At 43.0% G+C, this 18,150-nt stretch overlaps 3 protein-coding genes across 7 annotated transcripts; 2 read left to right on the plus strand and 1 right to left on the minus strand.

The window, feature by feature from the left end:
- The first annotated feature begins 1,584 nt into the window (after positions 1–1,584).
- LOC110843874 (Golgi SNAP receptor complex member 1) lies at positions 1,585–3,487 on the plus strand. Of its 2 annotated transcripts, XM_022089925.2 has the most exons (7): positions 1,585–2,015; positions 2,106–2,188; positions 2,272–2,377; positions 2,448–2,726; positions 2,799–2,864; positions 2,939–3,062; positions 3,130–3,487. In XM_022089925.2, the coding sequence occupies exons 2-7, from the start codon at positions 2,152–2,154 to the stop codon at positions 3,241–3,243; spliced, it is 726 nt and encodes a 241-aa protein (XP_021945617.1). In that variant the 5' UTR covers positions 1,585–2,015; positions 2,106–2,151; the 3' UTR covers positions 3,244–3,487. The 2 variants fall into 2 exon arrangements, with proteins under 2 accessions (XP_021945617.1, XP_021945618.1); XM_022089926.2 differs by lacking the exon at positions 1,585–2,015 and having other exon boundaries at positions 2,106–2,204.
- A 70-nt stretch (positions 3,488–3,557) lies between these two features.
- Positions 3,558–5,329, plus strand: LOC110845287 (required for meiotic nuclear division protein 1 homolog). The gene is made up of 7 exons (XM_022091684.2): positions 3,558–3,717; positions 3,822–3,922; positions 3,993–4,282; positions 4,351–4,480; positions 4,553–4,642; positions 4,706–4,868; positions 4,932–5,329. The coding sequence occupies exons 1-7, from the start codon at positions 3,661–3,663 to the stop codon at positions 5,289–5,291; spliced, it is 1,191 nt and encodes a 396-aa protein (XP_021947376.1). The 5' UTR covers positions 3,558–3,660; the 3' UTR covers positions 5,292–5,329.
- Positions 5,330–5,335: 6 nt separating this feature from the next.
- Positions 5,336–17,505, minus strand: LOC110845286 (mediator of RNA polymerase II transcription subunit 13-like). 4 transcript variants are annotated; one of them, XM_022091683.2, is made up of 29 exons: positions 17,282–17,504; positions 16,436–17,006; positions 15,933–16,017; positions 15,776–15,859; positions 15,552–15,703; positions 15,026–15,486; positions 14,731–14,939; positions 14,426–14,662; positions 14,105–14,366; positions 13,690–13,961; positions 13,404–13,626; positions 13,188–13,337; positions 12,719–13,033; positions 12,280–12,640; positions 11,812–12,199; positions 11,378–11,728; positions 11,107–11,317; positions 10,911–11,040; positions 10,599–10,822; positions 10,268–10,432; positions 10,002–10,185; positions 9,775–9,919; positions 9,612–9,696; positions 9,344–9,538; positions 8,428–9,147; positions 8,120–8,236; positions 7,878–8,042; positions 7,522–7,802; positions 5,336–7,449 (listed from the first exon to the last, which is right to left on the minus strand). In XM_022091683.2, exons 1-29 carry the CDS (start codon positions 17,339–17,341, stop codon positions 7,317–7,319), a joined length of 6,936 nt encoding a protein of 2,311 aa, XP_021947375.1. In that variant the 5' UTR covers positions 17,342–17,504; the 3' UTR covers positions 5,336–7,316. The 4 variants fall into 4 exon arrangements, with proteins under 4 accessions (XP_021947375.1, XP_035704664.1, XP_021947374.1 ...); XM_035848771.1 differs by having other exon boundaries at positions 12,280–13,027; positions 17,282–17,505; XM_022091682.2 differs by having other exon boundaries at positions 12,280–13,033; positions 14,105–14,363.
- Positions 17,506–18,150: the final 645 nt, after the last annotated feature.

An 18,150-nucleotide genomic window follows, 5' to 3' on the forward strand; every position in this document is an offset into this window, starting at 1 on the left:
TCCCTAACATTTGTCGGGGGTCTACAGGACCCCAACAATTGTTGGGGGGGTCTACAGGACCCTAACATTTGTTGGGGGTCTACAGGACCCCAACAATTGTTGGGGGTCTACAGGACCCTAACATTTGTTGGGGGTCTACAGGACCCCAACAATTGTTGGGGGTCTACAGGACCCTAACATTTATTGGGGGTCTACAGGACCCCAACAATTGTTGGGGGTCTACAGGATCCCAACAATTGTTGGGGGGGTCTACAGGACCCTAACATTTGTTGGGGGTCTACAGGACCCTAACATTTGTTGGGGGTCTACAGGACCCCAACAATTGTTGCGGGTCTACAGGACCCTAACATTTGTTGGGGGTCTACAGGACCCTAACCTTTGTTGGGGGTCTACAGGACCCTAACATTTGTTGGGGGTCTACAGGACGCTGACATTTGTTGGGGGTCTACAGGACCCTAACATTTGTTGGGGGTCTACAGGACCCCAACATTTGTTGGGGGTCTACAGGACCCCAACATTTGTTGGGGTTCTATCAGACCCCAACATTTGTTGGGGGTCTACAGGACCCCAACAATTGTTGAGGGTCTACAGGACCCTAACATTTGTTGGGTGTCTACAGGACCCCAACATTAGCGTAGGCCATAAGAATTAGCGTGGCCCATAAGCCCTAGCGTGGCCCATAAGAATTAGCGTGGCCCATAAGAATTAGCGTGGGCCATAAGAATTAGCGTGAGCCATAAGAATTAGCGTGGGTCATAAGAATTAGCGTGGGCCATAAGAATTAGCGTGGGCCATAAGAATTAGCGTGGGCCATAAGAATTAGCGTGGGCCATAAGAATTAGCGTGGGCCATAAGAGTTAGCGTGGGCCATAAGAATTAGCGTGGGCCATAAGATTAGCATGGGCCATAAGAATTAGCGTGGGCCATAAGAATTAGCGTGGGCCATAAGAATTAGCGTGGGCCATAAGAATTAGCGTGGGCCATAAGAATTTGCGTGGGCCATAAGAATTGGCGTGGGCCAGAAGAATTAGCGTGGGCCATAAGAATTAGCGTGGGCCATGCTAATCTTATGGCCCATGCTAATCTTATGGCCCATGCTAATCTTATGGCCCATGCTAATCTTATGGCCCATGCTAATCTTATGGCCCATGATAATCTTAATGCCCGTGCTAATCTTGTGGCCCATGCTAATCTTATGGCCCATGCTAATCTTATGGCCCATGCTAATCTTAATGCCCATGCTAATCTTATGGCCCATGCTAATCTTATGGCCCATGCTAGTCTTATGGCCCATGCTAATCTTATGGCCCATGCTAATCTTATGGCCCATGCTAATCTTATGGCCCACGCCAATCTTATGGCATAAGGATTATTAAAAAAAATAGCATGGGCCAGAACATTAGCATGGGCCATAAGGATTGGCATGGGCCATAAGGATTACCATGGCCCGTTAGGATTACTATGGCCCATAAGGATTACCATGGCCCGTAAGGATTACCATGGCCCATAAGGATTACCATGGGCCATAAAGATTACTCGAGTAACAATCTTGTAAGTTACAAGTTGTAACACGAGTTTCTGGTCGTGGCAATGATGATGAATCGTTATATCATCAAAATACACTGTTGTTTACATTTTTTGCATAAAATCATGATTTTTTGTCAAGTTGGTTAGTTATTTATCCAGTTTATTCAAGTGTCAAAAATTTTATAGTCAATAAGTTGGGATTCGGTCGGTTTGACGTTGGCGGAGTCGGAGGAACTGGGAAACACAATTCAGCTGTAACCTACGTTTTACGTTATGTTACGTAGGTGTAAAAAAATCAATTAATTGCAGATTAATTTAATTGGAAATTAAATCCTCGTCGTCATTCTTCGTTGGTCCGACAATCCAGTAAATTGTGTGCCTACTCGTACATATATTATGATTTAAGTCTTCCGTTGATATATCTGTGCAATCTGTTGAAGTTTTTGTGGTTGAAAAATTCCAATTTGGAATTGGATTCGGTTAATTCGGTAAATTAATTAAACCTGGAAATACATTGATTTAAGGATTATATTTTGTCATTTTAATTAATAAGTGCTGAATATTCTTTTAATTTTCAGGAATTGGTGGTTTTTAACGATAGAAATTTTATATTAACTCGGAAATATGACGGAAGAGGTGGTGCCAAAACCTACTTGGGAAGGCTAGTTCGCTACTTTGTAAAACAGCTTTGTAAAGAAGCTTTTGTAAACTTTAAATATACTTAATTGAATCGATATACTTCAGATTTACGGAAATTGGCGAGATACCTGGAAAATGAGATTGATACCAAGTTGGTGTCTTACAGCAAAATGGGAGCAAATACAACATTCATCTCCCCAGCATCCGACTCGTATGTTGTTAATCATTTTAAAGTTAGACAAGATAGTTAAGTCCTTAATTTGTTTATTAATTAACCACAGAGACAGCGACACGAGCCCTCTTCTCGCCAGCGACAGGATGGTTGAATCTCTGTCTGAAGAGATTGACGTCCTCTTGCAACAATTGTCTCAGGTCAATAACGACATGACGGAAATTTCCACCGCCACGCCAGGACTTGCCACTCGAGCATTGGTCCACACACTTCAACGACATCGAGACATCTTACAAGATTACACACAGGAATTTCGAAAAACTCGTAACAATTTGAAAAGTCGTAGAGAACGGGAGGAACTCTTGACCGGGGTGAAGAATGAAATTGAGTATGAGCAGAACTATACATGTATTTTAGTAATTTAGTTATTTCAATTTAATCAATTTTATTATTGTTCTAGTTCTAGTAAGAACGCGCTAAATCGTCGAATGGACTTGTACATGAAGGAAAATGATCATCTCGTCAGGTAAATATTCAATTAGAGCATGTGTTTACACAAATTTTTCCAATACTGCCACCTTTTATAATACCAATTTACAGTTCCGAGCGAATGGTAGACGAACAAATTCGAATTGCTATCGACACGAAAGAGAATCTTGTCACACAACGGGCTGCCTTTAAGAAAATCCAACACAGAATGAATGATCTTGCTTCGAGATTTCCGGTTAGTGAAAGTTACGCGCAGTTAATTAGTTTCAGGAGCTGTTACTAACTCACCCTTTTTATAATAGGCGATCAACAATCTGATTCAGAAAATCAACTTCAAGAAGAGAAAAGATTCCATCATTCTTGGCTGTGTGCTGGGTCTGTGCACTTTTTTATTCATTATGTATGCCTTTCGATAAGAATGATCAGATCGAATAGATTTCGTCGTGGAACACTAAATATCAGATCAGAGTCTGATCATCAGACTGTCCTATTTTTATTTAATAACATCCAGTCTCTCATGTTTACCATATATAATTAATACTAAGTAAGAATTAAGTATGTAATATCTCGCTAATTTTATACTTGTCCCATAAGAATCCAAAAAATCGCAATTTATCGTAAATTCAGAAAGAAAGTTTTAAATAAAATTTTACAACAAAACCCTGCACAACTTGACAAATATTTTTAACGCAAGAGTCGACCACATTTCATCACGTTTTGCAGACCAACATGCCCCAACATTCGCAGCCGCAGTTGAATAAGACAGCCAGAATATTCGCAAATCTCTCATGTTTCTTTTGTCACGTGCAAGTAAAATAATCGTTGTTTATTAAATGTTTCGCCGAGCAATTACCGTTTTGGCACGACCTGCTTTTCTAGATGTGTCAGAGGTAAGTTAAAATCCAACCGTACGGTTACGGTTACGGCTTTAAACGCACATTTAAAAATTGAATGGTCAAACTGGTTGATTGACGAAATTTTTTATTTTTTCCAGATACGTCTTTGTAGAAATATACACGGGCGAAATTTGGGCTTCTTTGGTGAGAGGGGTCGACATGAGTTATCATCATCCTCATTTGCGATGATGAGGAAAGGGTGAGTTTTGTTGATGAGTTTTTAATCAGTTTATTAAATATACAATACATATTTATAAATTTGTTACCAGATTTCAACCATCCTCACCCCGCACATTGGTAAACTTGACATCTGCGCGACCTTTCGCAACCAATCTGGTCCAACCCGTTCCAGTCCCTGTACAGGAAGATTTCTTGGAGATTGATGCCAAAACTGGGAAAAAACGGGCCAAACGGAGGTCACAGGTCACAGACCCGAAGATCGACTTGCATCATTCCTTTCCTGTTTTTGCCTATGCTACGTGTGAAGAGTTGGATCTCGAACGGCTCCATGGCGGACTGATAGCAGACGACTTATACATTCCAAATGTACTCTCGGACGGTGCGTATGTATAAATTAGAATACAAAAACTGACTTTTTTTATTAGTTTATTTGTTCGTTCTTATCAGACATGGATGATGTTATCCATGCTTCGGCTAAGTATAAGATAAGTGATGAACCCAGAGAGATATTCTTCTTTCGAGATGGTGCCATCGTATTCTGGAACATGCCGAGTACCGAGTGTATGAATGTTTTAAAGTAATTAACCAATTTAATTACTATTTACTAATCTATATATGTACAATTGTGTTAATAAATTTAATTGGACAGATTCTTGAAGCCATACGAGCATGAAAGTTACGACCCTGACCAAGTCACTGAGGAAGTTGAGTATATGCGATACAACTATCACGACCAAGGGTACGTAACTAAACGGATATAATTAAAAACCCTTAGTTTCTAAATATTTTTATGGTTATTTAGGCAAACTCGCCTATCGAAAGGAAGAATCGTCCTTCATATAGATTCTGCTAACCAAATACTGGAAAAGTATGCCTTCGCCAATGCAATGGCATCTTCGGTGAAGTTAGGAATTTGGGAATCTGCTCTGGACAACTTTGTGGACAGTATCGCCGAAATTACAGAGGTTGCAATTATCACCTATTAACTAGAATCTTTCGAAATCCGACAATTTTTGTTCGCCATCTAGGTGCTGAAAAGAGCCGAAAAATTGGAACTATCTCGCGAAGAAGTTTTACAAAAGACTGGCGAACTCTACTCCTTGCGACACGAGCTCAACTTAAATTCTGACCTGCTGGATACGCCCGACTTTTACTGGGAGCGTGAACGGTTGGAAAATCTCTACCAAAAAACCTGCAATTACCTCAACATGAATCGTAGGACGAAAGTTCTCAACGAAAAGATGACCCAATGTTCCGAACTTCTTGAACTTATCTCGACCCATTTGACTGACCGGCATCACACTCGTCTTGAGTGGATGATCATCCTCTTGATCATGGTGGAAGTCGGATTTGAAATTTTACACGCTGCCGAGCGCTACATCATGTAAATCAAGTTATAAACTCAATAAATAATCACAACCGTCCATGTGTCTTTATTTGTTAATGATAAACCGTTATCAGGAGTTTATTCATTCATTCGATTTCGAAAATGATGACAATGACGATGACGATATTTAACAGCGAGTAGTTTGTTTGTTTCATTGTCAAGATCATCATCATCGTCATGTCATCATTACCATATCATTTCCACATGTAAATTTGTTTCTTGTACAAGTCAAGAAAGAAGAGAGGAATATAAAAGAAGTCCTGCTCGACTCTTGGTTTTTATATTAATTCGCAGACTCGTGGGTTTAATTACTTTAATCTACTAAACTACCTGCTTAATTAATTAGTACATAATTATAGATCATGATATATATATAATCGTATAACAACAACATAAAATAACATTACTTCTCATGTAGTGATCAAAATATTTTAAAATAAACAAATTCAACGACAATTAGTGATGATCATGAATGAATGAAATTGTATTTAGTGATGATGATGAGGTGGCATTTCACATAAAAGAATAAAGAAGTGGAGATATTATGTATATATATATATATATTTTCCAATCCTGGACCGGACCGGATTGGAAACATTCACTAACACAGTAATTAATTAATTACTTAATTAACTGAATACACGTATAAAATAAATCTTTGATGTGGACCGCTCGCTACAAAGCGTATCGCACATTACAATCGGACATCAGAGTAATAATGATAATAAGATCTCAAAATTAGCAACCACGTACGTACGTAAAACACGTTTTTTAACAATAAAAGTAGTATAACCGCCACCTAGTCAGCCACCAATTTAACGACCAACAAATCATGCCTAGTTAATTGTCTTAATTATTATCTTATTTTTAAATATAAAATAGTTTGTTGTACAACTTCCGTTCCTTTTATTAACTTACATATTATTACTTTATTCTTTGTTCACTTATGTAGGTATTAAACGGTTGGTTTTGGGTTACAAAATAAAATAGGGGGTCGAAACCCTTACTCACCATTTTGTGATGGTGAAAATAAAACAAATTACTTAATTTTGTGGTTGTCTGTTAGAAAACAGTATTACAATTTCTGATCCAAGATTATAGTATTATTTAGTTTCTGTCTTGCAAAATTCCAACCTTTCTCTCTCTCTCGCGACATGATCATCGTATAATAAGTATGTATTTAGCTTAGTAGTAGTAGTGATGAGAAACTCGCTTATCTTTTATACTTATTTTTAGTCTCTCTCTCTTCTAGACAGCACATACACGATACAACGACATACAGCAATCTATGTACTTCTTGTTTCCGTTATTAGTTAGACTTTACTGTAAAGGTTAAAATACATGATTCTTCCATTTGTGTCAACTTTAAAAAAACTCCTACATTCAAACCTTCTCCTGTTCTTCTTGGTTGCAAATTGATTCATTCCTCACTCCTCTTATTCCTAAGTAGAATAAATAACTATGTCTCTCGCCACCACCACGACGATAGGATAACAACATGCGTTCTGCTTCATCTTAATCACGGAAACAAATTCCCAAAATCCGTGTGGTAAGAAATTCACTGAATGCTAGCTACATTTTTATGCTCTCTCACCCATTAATTAACAACCGTGGGCACATAACAGAGGACCTAATAATTAACAATTAATTATTCCTAGTCCGTTTAGGTAGGTATCCGTGTACACTTTGTGAGTTTGTGTATGTCTGCATCCTTGACTAACGAGAAGCAGCAGGTTGAATATTTTCTTCTTCCGTCTTGTTCCTCCCATCCTGTTTTATCCGTTGTTACGTAAAGCTTCAAAGTTGTGGGGGGATGGAAAAACCAGGACGCGAGGTAGCTCACAACCATACAAGACAAGACTGATCATTCAATGATGAGAACGAGGACGAAATATGTAGTTCTGAAGCAGCATGATAATGTTGATAATGATAATGATGGCATGATGTTATAGTTTCCTGAAGCGTGAGGACGGTCATGATGTAAGACGATGATGAAGTACCGAGATGTTCCATCAAATGCATTCGTTTAGACGAGAGAAGCCATCGTGTAATAGAGCTGGAGGAGTTGTTGGATGTGGACGGGGAGACAGGATCTCCGGTCATGCGTTCTTGTATCGAGGGCGAGCCAAGAAAGAGCGTTGTAACCCTCGAGGACAAATCTGGAAATTGTTAATTGAATTAATTGAATGATTCGTTGAAACCGTGCAAATTTTTTAACGCAAATTAATTACCGTAACACATCTGTCGTATACTGAGAATCGAGTGGGTGCTGCTTCGCGTTCGACTGTTGCTGTAGAGGATCGTCCACGTTGTGAAATACGCTGTGCGAGTGGAGATGAAGAGCAGACTTGAGAAAGATGCCGCACCCCTTTTCGTTCGCTCGTTGGGGACAGGATGCCCAAAACCAGGATGGAAGAGGTCCTGATGGCGCAGTGGAGACCATGTAGCCAAGAGCGAGGGGTTGTTGGAGTAAGGTACCCACTTCATCACTCCCGTCAGATCGACCTCCCATCTGGATACAAAATTTGGTCAATTTTTAACAAAAATACATCAAAGAGGGTATTGAATTGACGAAATGAACACTCACTCGACCCTGACCACCCGACTGGAAGGGTGACTGTCGTCCAGACGTTCCAATTCCGGGACTACCAGGTTGTGAGGTCGAATCTCGCCTAGGACTCGTCCCAATCCCCGGACTTGGGACACCCGCACCGGTGTCAGGCCAGTTGAAAATGTCCCCAAGTTGTAAGTCCTATATATGCATTTTTCAAGTCAATCAATAATTTCATACTAAATACAACCCAACAAATATCCATATTGAGCACTCACGTTCATCCCATCAATTCCATCATCAATTCCTTCATTCACCATGAACAACAGATCTGAATCGTCCCCAAGTTCTGGGCCGTCGTTCATATGCTGTTCTTGGAATGCGGTTTGGGAAGACTGAAAATTGAAAACGAAAGATCATTAAGCACAAAGTAAGTAAAATGTCAATTTAAATATTGTATCTAAAATTCACATATTTGGACATGTGAATTCACATAGTGAAAAACCTGTGACCCATCGGGAGGAGTCAAAGGTATGCATTCGTCATTATAATTTTCATCAAGAAATTTAATATTGTTTGTACATACCTGTGTCGTCGCCGACGTCGGAAACACCAAAATGTGTGTGCAAGAGATATCCTGCGGCGTGGAGAGGGATGCCGATGTCCCCGAGTTTGAAAACCTTTCATCCGGCGTGAACTTGTCCGGCATCAACCTTAAACAACTGTCCGGTTCTAGGGAAACGAGACAGGCAGACAGAACACACGGAGCCTCGGTGGGAAATTGGAGAGAACATTGTGAGCACAAGGCTTTCAACTGATTCGAAGCACGCAACAAACTTTTCCGCGACAAGAGAGTGCTCCAACATTCCAACTCCCCGTGACCAACGCGTCCCAGTCGACCGACCACGAGACGCCAAGGACTCGCTCCCGTCGACATGATGCCCAGGATAAAGTCCATCAATTTGTGAAGGCCGTGCTTCCTCGCGTTCGCCTTCCTCCTCTTTGACCGATTCGGAACGTACATAGAGATCGTTGTCGTTTCGAGTAACTCGCCCCGGTCGTCCGTCACGGAAGCGATCAGCCAACGCTGGTCTTCCGAGAGACAGTAGGCCACGTAGAGGACGGAGGAGAGGTTAGGCGTCGTAGAGGGGCCGCCGGTCAAAGGATTATTTCCAGAGCTGACTAAACCCCCCATCGTTTGACCTTGGAGGACGCTCAGCCAGTCGATCCCTTCAGTGAGTCTTTCCTTATTCGGAGCGAGCACGTAGGGTGGCGTGTAAAGTTTGTAACCGGCTCGTGACTTGTCCTGGGAACAGGAATGTTAAAGAATTATTTTAAATAGAGATTGTGATGAAGCTGATCACACCAATTTTTTGCGAACTGTGTAAATTTAGGTGTACGTAACGGGGTGAAATTAAGAAATATGGAGGAAACCATCCACTTTACAAAATTATTTACACAGTAACAAGAATTTGTGTCACATAATTTTGTATTGTGCGTACGTCTTTGCTTTTGATGAACAAGTCGGCCGCAGCAGCAGGGCCGAAGCCGGTGAGTGATTTGACATTGCTTTGGTGGGTGAGGAGGCGTCTGCATTGCGAGTACACGGACAAGGCGAGAGCACGCATTTGATCGTTCTTCAGTCTCGTTTCTAAAGTACTGTTCCCAAGATTTATAATGTCCTCGAGGGAAATGATCTAGAGATATTTTCAGGTTAATTGATAAGTAATTTAACTACATAAATAATATTAAATTCGAAACTTGACCCACCTGAAGGGTGATATTGTTCTTGATATTTTCCGGAATAAAACTCAACATTGAATGATAGCACCTCAAAAGTCCTAGTTTCGCCAGTCTGGATACACAAATAAGAATTACATATTTAAACTATTTAATGAGTCTCAAGTAATTAGCAGATTTTCAATTAACAAACCGGTGAATGTCCTCGTCATCACTGCCGAACCCGAAGGGGTCAATTATGTAAATCACGATGGCAGGTGGATCACGTTCATCATCCTCGCTCGGCTCATGCATAGAAGGAACTTCTTTGGTGTCAGTTTCCGAAGTGGTGGTCGTTCCTTCGAAAGAAAAAAAAACAAGTCGAAGTCAGATATTGCGTAGTTATTGATACAAAAAATAGCTAAAAAGGGTTATATGTACCTGGTTCCTGTTTTGGTGTTGGCGGTCCCTGTGTACTTCCCGTCACGTCGATCGTAGGCGTGGGCTGAGGTACTTTTGGAGACGAGGAGGATTTTTCATGCGATGATTTCTGATTGTGAGAAGCGAATAGGCTCTGATCCAGTGAGATTGATAAGAGTTGAGGGACCAGGTAGTGTCGACAGACCTACAAAACATTACAATTATTACAAAGTGTCTAACAACTTGTTCTAACTATGCCACAATTTTAATTTGGTTAATTAACGCACCTGTGCATAAAGTTTGAGCACAGCGGCGGTCGGATGGTCAGGCAAGGAACGGAACCATTCATCTACAGGTTCAGAGGCAAGTTTGGTGGCGGCGTATTTTCCGACGCGAAGTATTCCGTCTCGGAGCACCTTTGAGATAGCACAGTGGCGTCCGAGCTGACAAACCTGGGATTTAAAATATGCAAATTAGCGTCAGTGTGACTCATTATTTAATACCTTTGGACATCAATGTGCTCTTATTTGAATTAATTAGTACACATGAATTACGAACTCTAGCAAATTTGTGACCTTGTAGATACATAAATAAATATTCCCCATTCATCACACTTACCTCGTACATGGATGAGAATTCTCTAAAAAAGAGGCGGACTTTCTGACAGATGAAGTCATTATCTGGCGCCATGACGAGGTAGGCGACATCCCTGGGATACGAGTAGGGTTCGAGGAGAAGTTTTTCCCAAAACTTGATAGCCAATGGACTCAATGCTATCCAGTCTTTTTCCGATCCTACTAAAATTGCTGGAATTGGTTGCGGCTCGCAGCGATCTTCCGTCCCTGGAAGATTAATCACGTCATCACATTTTAATCCAGTTAATCCTCCCGACTATGAATTCATTTTCAAAATGAAATATATATAAATTACCTCGTCCGGCGAGACGATGGAACATTCGCCACGTTAGCGGTCCGGACACTGTGTACTGAGCATCCCACGCTTTCGCATGTACGGCTTCTTGAAGAAGGGAATGGAGTCCTCTCATCACTTGCATTACATCCTGCCAATATACAACGCAAGTCGTAAATATATGCCCAGTCTTACATAATCCACTTTATCAAGTTACCTGACTCGACTTGGGTCCCCTCGCACACCTAAACGCCCACTTGTGCATCAAGCCCAGGTTCTGACGGAGGATTAAGATCTCCTCGGGCAGTCTGTGGTAACCCATCCTGCCTCCACTCGCCTCCATGACTGAGCGTCCGTGATCCAGCGCCGTGAAGGCGGCCCGATTCGCGTCCACACATTCTAGCACGTTGTATGACAACTCGTTCCATCTGCGATAATCAATTAAATTTCAAAAACAAATTCATAAAATTCTCAATTACCCAATTTACCTGGCGGTGGGTAATTCTCCAGTGAACCGAGATGCCACACAGTTCCCAAACATCACCATGCACTGCTCCCTCAACATTTCTAGCAGGTAGGGTGGGATGTCGTCCACTAAGCTGACGGCGGGTGGACCATCCTTCTCCGTCCCCATTGACGAAGACGATGCTGACGACCCAGTCGGCCCCGTGTTTGTGTTTGTCGGAGTTGATAAGTTGGAACTAGATTTCGACGACAACATGAGAAAGGATGTTTTCTTCCTTTCGTACCAGTCGTCACTCGGGAGGGCGATAGGTGCGACGGAAGCTGTCGTAATTTCGTACTCGTCCTCATAAAATAAGCCAGAATGGTGGGCCGATCTGCAAAAACGGTAAAATTAGGGGGTCACAAAAATCAGTCAGATATTTATCGAGGTCATAATCATTGTTATAAATCAATCTACCTCCGATTCACTGTGGCGCTGAAGCCGCAGTTGCATCGAACGGCTTCCTCGTCCGGCGCAGAGTCATGAATATATAGTCCCACTTCTGACCCACGGATATTCCCGATGACTTTGTTGCTCGCGTTGCACACGCACATCGTACAACTGTCAAAGTTGTGGTCGCGAAAGAGGTTGATGACCGAGTCAGAGAGGGAGAGATTGACGACGAGAGCGTGTGCCTCCACGCCCCGAGTGGCATACATGTGAGGCGGATGACCAGAATGCGGAGGATGTGGAACGTTATGAGGATGTTGTTGTTGTTGAAGCGCTACAGCATTTGGAGGCACATTCGGACCTTGCTTCAGGTACATGTTGGAGGAGGGAGGACTTCCCATGTCAAATGGAGTGCCTGGAAATTTAAATTAAATAAATACTTCTCTAATTTTTCATCTTCATGACTATATTTAGTTTTTTAAGACGAACATTTACCTCTAATCGAGTTTGGAACAGGTGAAATGGGCGAGAGTCCCGGCCTGAGGTGGAGTTGGTTCGGAATATTAGGTCCAGCTAACATTAAGTGTTGCGCGTGAGAAGAAAGGGGATGTCCAGAAGAGGAAGTCGCCTGGTGTTGTTGCTGCTGCTGCTGCTGAGTATGCTGAGGATGTTGCTGCTGCTGGGTTTGTTGGATGGGAGGGGGTGGGAATTGCCAGGAGGCTTTGTAGATGGGATTTGGTGGAAGGGTGAGTGGTGGGAGGTGGTGAGACTGGGAGGGGAGGACAGCATGTGGCGCATACTTTGGAGATACCAGCATTTTGTAGAGCATGGGCGGTTTGAAGACGTATGACCAATCCTGCAATTGCATTCGTAGCTGGTGTTGGGCCACGGTGCGAAGAGGATGAAAACTGTTATTAGTTTCCAACAATCTTACCTCCGCTGGCTCATCGAGAGGAGATCCCAGCCCGGAGTAGGAATCCGCTCCCCGTCGTAGACAGACGGCTGTGAGGGTGGAGTCGGTGAGGCCTTCAAGGGAGGAATTCTCCGAAGTGGGGCCGACTGGGGAGGAGATAGGATTCGGTTCGTGGGAGGGAGGAGTGGGAAACATTTTGGAAAGTTCTTCCGGCCTGACGGCGGTGATCATGCGACCGCCACCCTTATTCGAACCACACCCAATCAGACAACTGCTCCCCATGTCGTCGTGACTCCCTGCAGGTTTATTTGATCCGGGTGGTGTTGGAACCTGAAACTGTGGAAAATAATTTATTATTTAGATGTTGCACATGTTCCAACGCCACGTTTGTCAAAATTTTACGTTAGATAAATCGATGCAAATGTAGCTTGGCATGTGATTTATCCAGTCAATTAGTGGATGTTAACATGTGTAAATGTGAATTGCGTACCGTTTCATCACTTGAAGTATCCGAGTTGTCGAATAAATTGTCCAAGTCGCGCAGAGATGGGTGAAGTCCTTCCGTCGTGAAGAGATTTCCGGTCACGATCTTATTTCCATTTGTCGTATCCGTCGCGCAGAAAGGGCTCTTCTCGTCCTCCTTAGTAACAATATTAATCAATATCACGCCCTTTATTATCAACAGAACAAACTGTGCTTCACTTACGCCATCCTTCCTTTTGAGTCCGTCCATGCTAATGACGGGTGCGAGATGGGTTTCGTCGTCAAATTCGTACGGATCAGCTGCCCGTTTCCCCAACTGGTGGCGTTCATGGACGCCTGCTGTCCCAGAAAGTGGGTGCGATTTCTTCATCCCAAGTCCCCAATTGTACATTGACGTCTTACTTTGTCCGTCCTTAATTTTGATACGTTTCACGGGGTGATATAACCTGCACACAATTTCATATTGAACAATCCTCTCCTCAAATTTTCAAAATTTTTCAAAATTTTACCAAGCTTCTAGAGATGAGTAGTCGTAAATGGTGTCGGATGGTTGACAAGTGTCTTCCTCGACGAGCAAGGCCTCATAGTCTTTGCTTGGAAGGGATGGTCGTATCAATAAACCTCGCGACGACGACTGATTGTTACCCGTCTGCTTGTTGGCACTGTCCTTGTTGGTTACGATGAAGTTCAAGTCTCCCAACGGCGGAGGACCCGTGGATTGTTCGGCACATCCATTTTTACTATTAGCACCATCATATCCGCTAACCAAAGGTGAGAAAACCTGGAAGAAAGGAACCGCAAATTAAAATAAATGAAGTCGGTTGTTAATTTAATGAGAAACTGGGAAAAAATAGATGGATTCAAGGGACGTAAACAGGGGAAGATTTTCATACACAGTTACAAAGCTTGCTAGGAATGTCTTACTTGGTGTGAAATTGAGTTGGAAGCACAATTGTCAGGTGAGACGGCGAGCAGGGCCTTGTCGCTTGAAGGTTGTGGACTCAGTGTGGGCATGGAGGGCTCCTGTTGGGAGACGGAGGCCGGTTGTGACCTCGGCGTAGGTGTGGGGAGCGGGGAGGGCGCGGCGGACGGGGGAGAGGGTAAAGGTCCTTCGCTCCCAATACCCGGACCCGCTTTGAAGGAAGGAGGACCACCTTCGGTGTCACGAGGTTCGGGTGCTCCGCTACTATAGAGTTGATAAATTAGGGTTGCAGAATTATAAAATAGCGAATATTAATAACTTACCGATTGCCAGTGTTTTGATTATTGGCACCACTTCCACCTCCTCCTTGCGTGTCGCCACCACCTTTTGGTTGATTATTAAGGGTACGTTGACTGTTGGAATTGCCGTCCCAGTGATTCACCCAGTGTTTCACTTGACATTTCTGAACTCTTCGGTGAAACGTGCTTCTCTTCACTTTTGAACTTTTTGTACTTTGTCCTGACCCACCTTGGCTTTTTGATCCAGAAGAACGTTTACATCTAAGCAAATCAAATTACCATTTAGAACCATATCGGGCTATGCACGTAAGCACGTAAGCTGAACATACTTTGAACATATGCAAGAAGATTTTGTCATTGGATCAACAAAGTCCCATTGGCCCAAAGTGCTGCTGGTGCCTGTCGCCCCGTTTGGTAACTCGACCGTTGCCGTGACATCCTTACTTGGAGGTGGGACAGCACCAAGGGCTCCCTTGTAGGAAGAAAGAATCGCTTCTTGCCAGACACGTTCGGGCAGAGCTCCCTCGAATTTGCATACCTGACGAAAATTTACATAATCAGTTAGTTTGTTGTGATTAATTTAATAATTAGTTTAGTGTTGTTGTAAATTAACAAACAACTCACTTCTGCCGGAGTGGTTGAAGAACTTTGTGGTCTATTTGGTGACACGGCGGGACAAGCGGCGGATTCGGAGTCGACATTGACACCCACCTTAGTCTTGGGCGTCACGCCGGGAGCGGATGATTTTAAATTATTATTTTCCGGACGAAGAGGGAGATCTTCCGGTTCCGTTACGAGTACATAGCACGCGGGATATCGCATCCTCACCCCGCCGAGGAGAACTTCCAGCACGGGTGGGATTCCCGTGTTGGGAGGTGGGGTTTGAAACTGGAAGTTGGAGGGGTGTGGCGAGGAAGAGGAATGTGATGTTTGAGGAACCGTTGTGTCGTAGAGGGAGGACTTTAGAGCTGCTTCAACCGGGTAAAACTGTTTCCACTCGTCGAGGATCTTATTCGACCCGTTCTCATTCAACCGGTAGCCGACACCGGTCAGCATTCCGGCGAGACCGTGGGGAGCAAGGATTACTGGAAGGAGGGCAAAGATCAAGTTAAAATCTGGCAATATACAGGGATCAAGTTGGTAGTCTCACCTGGCAATACTTGATTAGGAGACTGACACGCTTGCAGGTGACCTTTATTGACCCGCTTGATGGAAGGGTGTTGTCGAACGTCCACGCTCATACAGACAGTGCTCTCACCGTGGAGAAAGAATGCAAAGGAAAATGACAGTTGCATCGGAAAGCTGTAGAGGAAAGTATAAAAATTAAGTATAAATTTTGAGTAAATTAGAAAATTGCGCAGTGAAATTGCTCACGTTTTGACCGCTGTCCTCGGACTCTCATCACTGGGTTGGATAAACCATTTTCCTATCCTTACGAAATCTCTGGCTAAGAGACATCTGAAAAAGGAACGAGTTTTTTATAAGTCACCGACACAAAGTAAAATTAACTTGGTAATCCAACAAGACTCACTTTTCAATTAAATTATGTAATGCTTTAAACAGTAATGTTCTGCAGTCGTAGGTTAACCCACTCTCCCACGATCCTTGGTCAGGTTCTAGAAATAAATATAAATTTAGTCGTCAAATTTATGGTTTTAAACGAACACGACGGTAACACGATTTGAAGTAATGAAGGGTTGTGCAATTTGTATATTTTTTTCTCAAATAAATTATAAACTGATCTTTGCAAATTTAATTTTAACAAATAAAGAAAAACTTTCACAAAACTGAACTTTAACGGCGCACTTGGGTTTTAAAAATCGCAATTTGATTCTCTTTAGTGACACAAAATAATAACTGACGAAACAAAACGGACACCTCAACACTTTGCATGCACATCACGAGTCACTTTCAACATTGGAATCATTCTTCGATAAAGGAAAACTTTTCACAAATACAAAATTGCACAATCCTTCCTGCTTCTTGAAAAGTCGTCGTCGTTTCTTAATTTTCAATCTTTTTTTTATTCCTGACCTGTTTTATTGAGGAGTTGAGCATTGACCAGACATTGCAAGTCGGGCTCTTCCCCGTACCAAAATATCCAGAGCTCTTTAGGTCCATTTAAGGAATTGTTGGTTAGATTTGCACTAATGGGAGGGAAGTTGGCGGCAGAATGTGGCATTGGGGATAATTGTGGAGAAAATCCGTGGGGTGGATGTTGCCCTCCGCCAGCACTGCCCGGATAAGGGGGTGGTCCCCCGTGATGTCCAGCCATTTGCGGCCCACCCCCCATTCCCATGGGGAGCTGTGGCGGCATCATATGCGTCTGGTGGTGGTGTTGGTGGTGATGTTGCTGCTGCATAAAATGTGGCGACGCCTGATTATTGGTGGCCGCGTTGATGTGAAACGGATCCGAGGGTGTGGGAGGTTGCGTAAGTTTGGAATTTGGCGACCTCCTCCACACGCACAAAATATCTGCCGCTAAACACCGGGCATACGAAGAGAGGACTGGATCGTCGAGAGGGCCGCATGAGTGATGCGTATGTCCCGGACCAGGCGGCCCTTCCGACACGAGGCGACGCCATCTAATCCCGCACAAGTCGGTCTATGAAAGAAAATTCAATTCAGTGTCGAGTTACTAAGTAAACATTAACATGTGGGTTAAACGTCAACAAGAAATAAATGTCATTTGATCCGTGATCCCTCCAACAACATGAAACGATGAGATAACTCGGCGAGGAAGTAAATTTGGGTCAGGCATTCGTGCTGGGGGAAACGACCCAGTCTACGGAGATTGACCGGGAGGGTGACCTCTTCAAGTTGATGTTGCTGTTTGCATGGAGGTATCAAATGTATCAAAAAGTGGAGGGTTTTTCTCACCAGTGCGAAGAAATTGCTGTGACAATCCTCCAAAGTAGCGCCGTTTGCAGGGTTAGTCATGATGTTGGCTGACCCTCACCTTCTGGCCCTTGCAGGTTCACTTATCATGGCTCCAATTGACCCCTGATGCAGGAGGAAACCCGAAAAAATGAGACAAATCAAGTATTTTTACTTTTCAATGGCGACGAAGATGGCTGCCTCTGACAACAAGCTAGAACTACGCTAACTTTACCACCATACAGAACACTATATACCAGCCTACAAGAACTTACGACAAGGTATATCCCGACATGATCAAAAAGTACGATGTACTCCGCTCTTAAAGGAAAGGAGAGCGAGCAAGTAAATGGATGTGATCCAACATCATGTCCTGTGTTTCCAAATGGAGCCCCTCTCAGAGAAGAGCTCATCAACCCCTCCACCCCACCTCACCACCACAAACCAGCCCATGTGACTTGCTTTAGAAACTCTCTTCTTAAAAGGAAAACGCACACGGGATAGTTGGAGATACTCTTCGTAAAAAACACAACCCTTTCATTCCCGCAAGCACGCACTAACAACTTTCATTTTCTTCCACCAGTTGACATTACTTGACCTGAAGGAAGAAAGAAAAGTCTTAAAGAAAGTCGGCGTAATTCGTCCCCCGGACTCAAATTAACTCAAATTGGTTACCTCGACTAAATGATTTAGCCAATGAAATACATGGATGGACAAAGTTGTGCATAACTGGGAACGAAAAGGTTGTCATTTTTTCATGGAAGAGTTCTGTGGTCCAAATTGCGGGCCCATTTTGCATATTATTCTGGGAAAGGGGGCTACTTGTTGTCAGAGGTTGATGGTCAAGAATTCGCCTTCCGTAAAGAGTAGGC

Source organism: Folsomia candida, unplaced genomic scaffold (genome assembly GCF_002217175.1).
Source record: "Folsomia candida strain VU population unplaced genomic scaffold, ASM221717v1 Fcan01_Sc002, whole genome shotgun sequence".
In the NCBI taxonomy this organism is placed as follows: domain Eukaryota; kingdom Metazoa; phylum Arthropoda; class Collembola; order Entomobryomorpha; family Isotomidae; genus Folsomia; species Folsomia candida.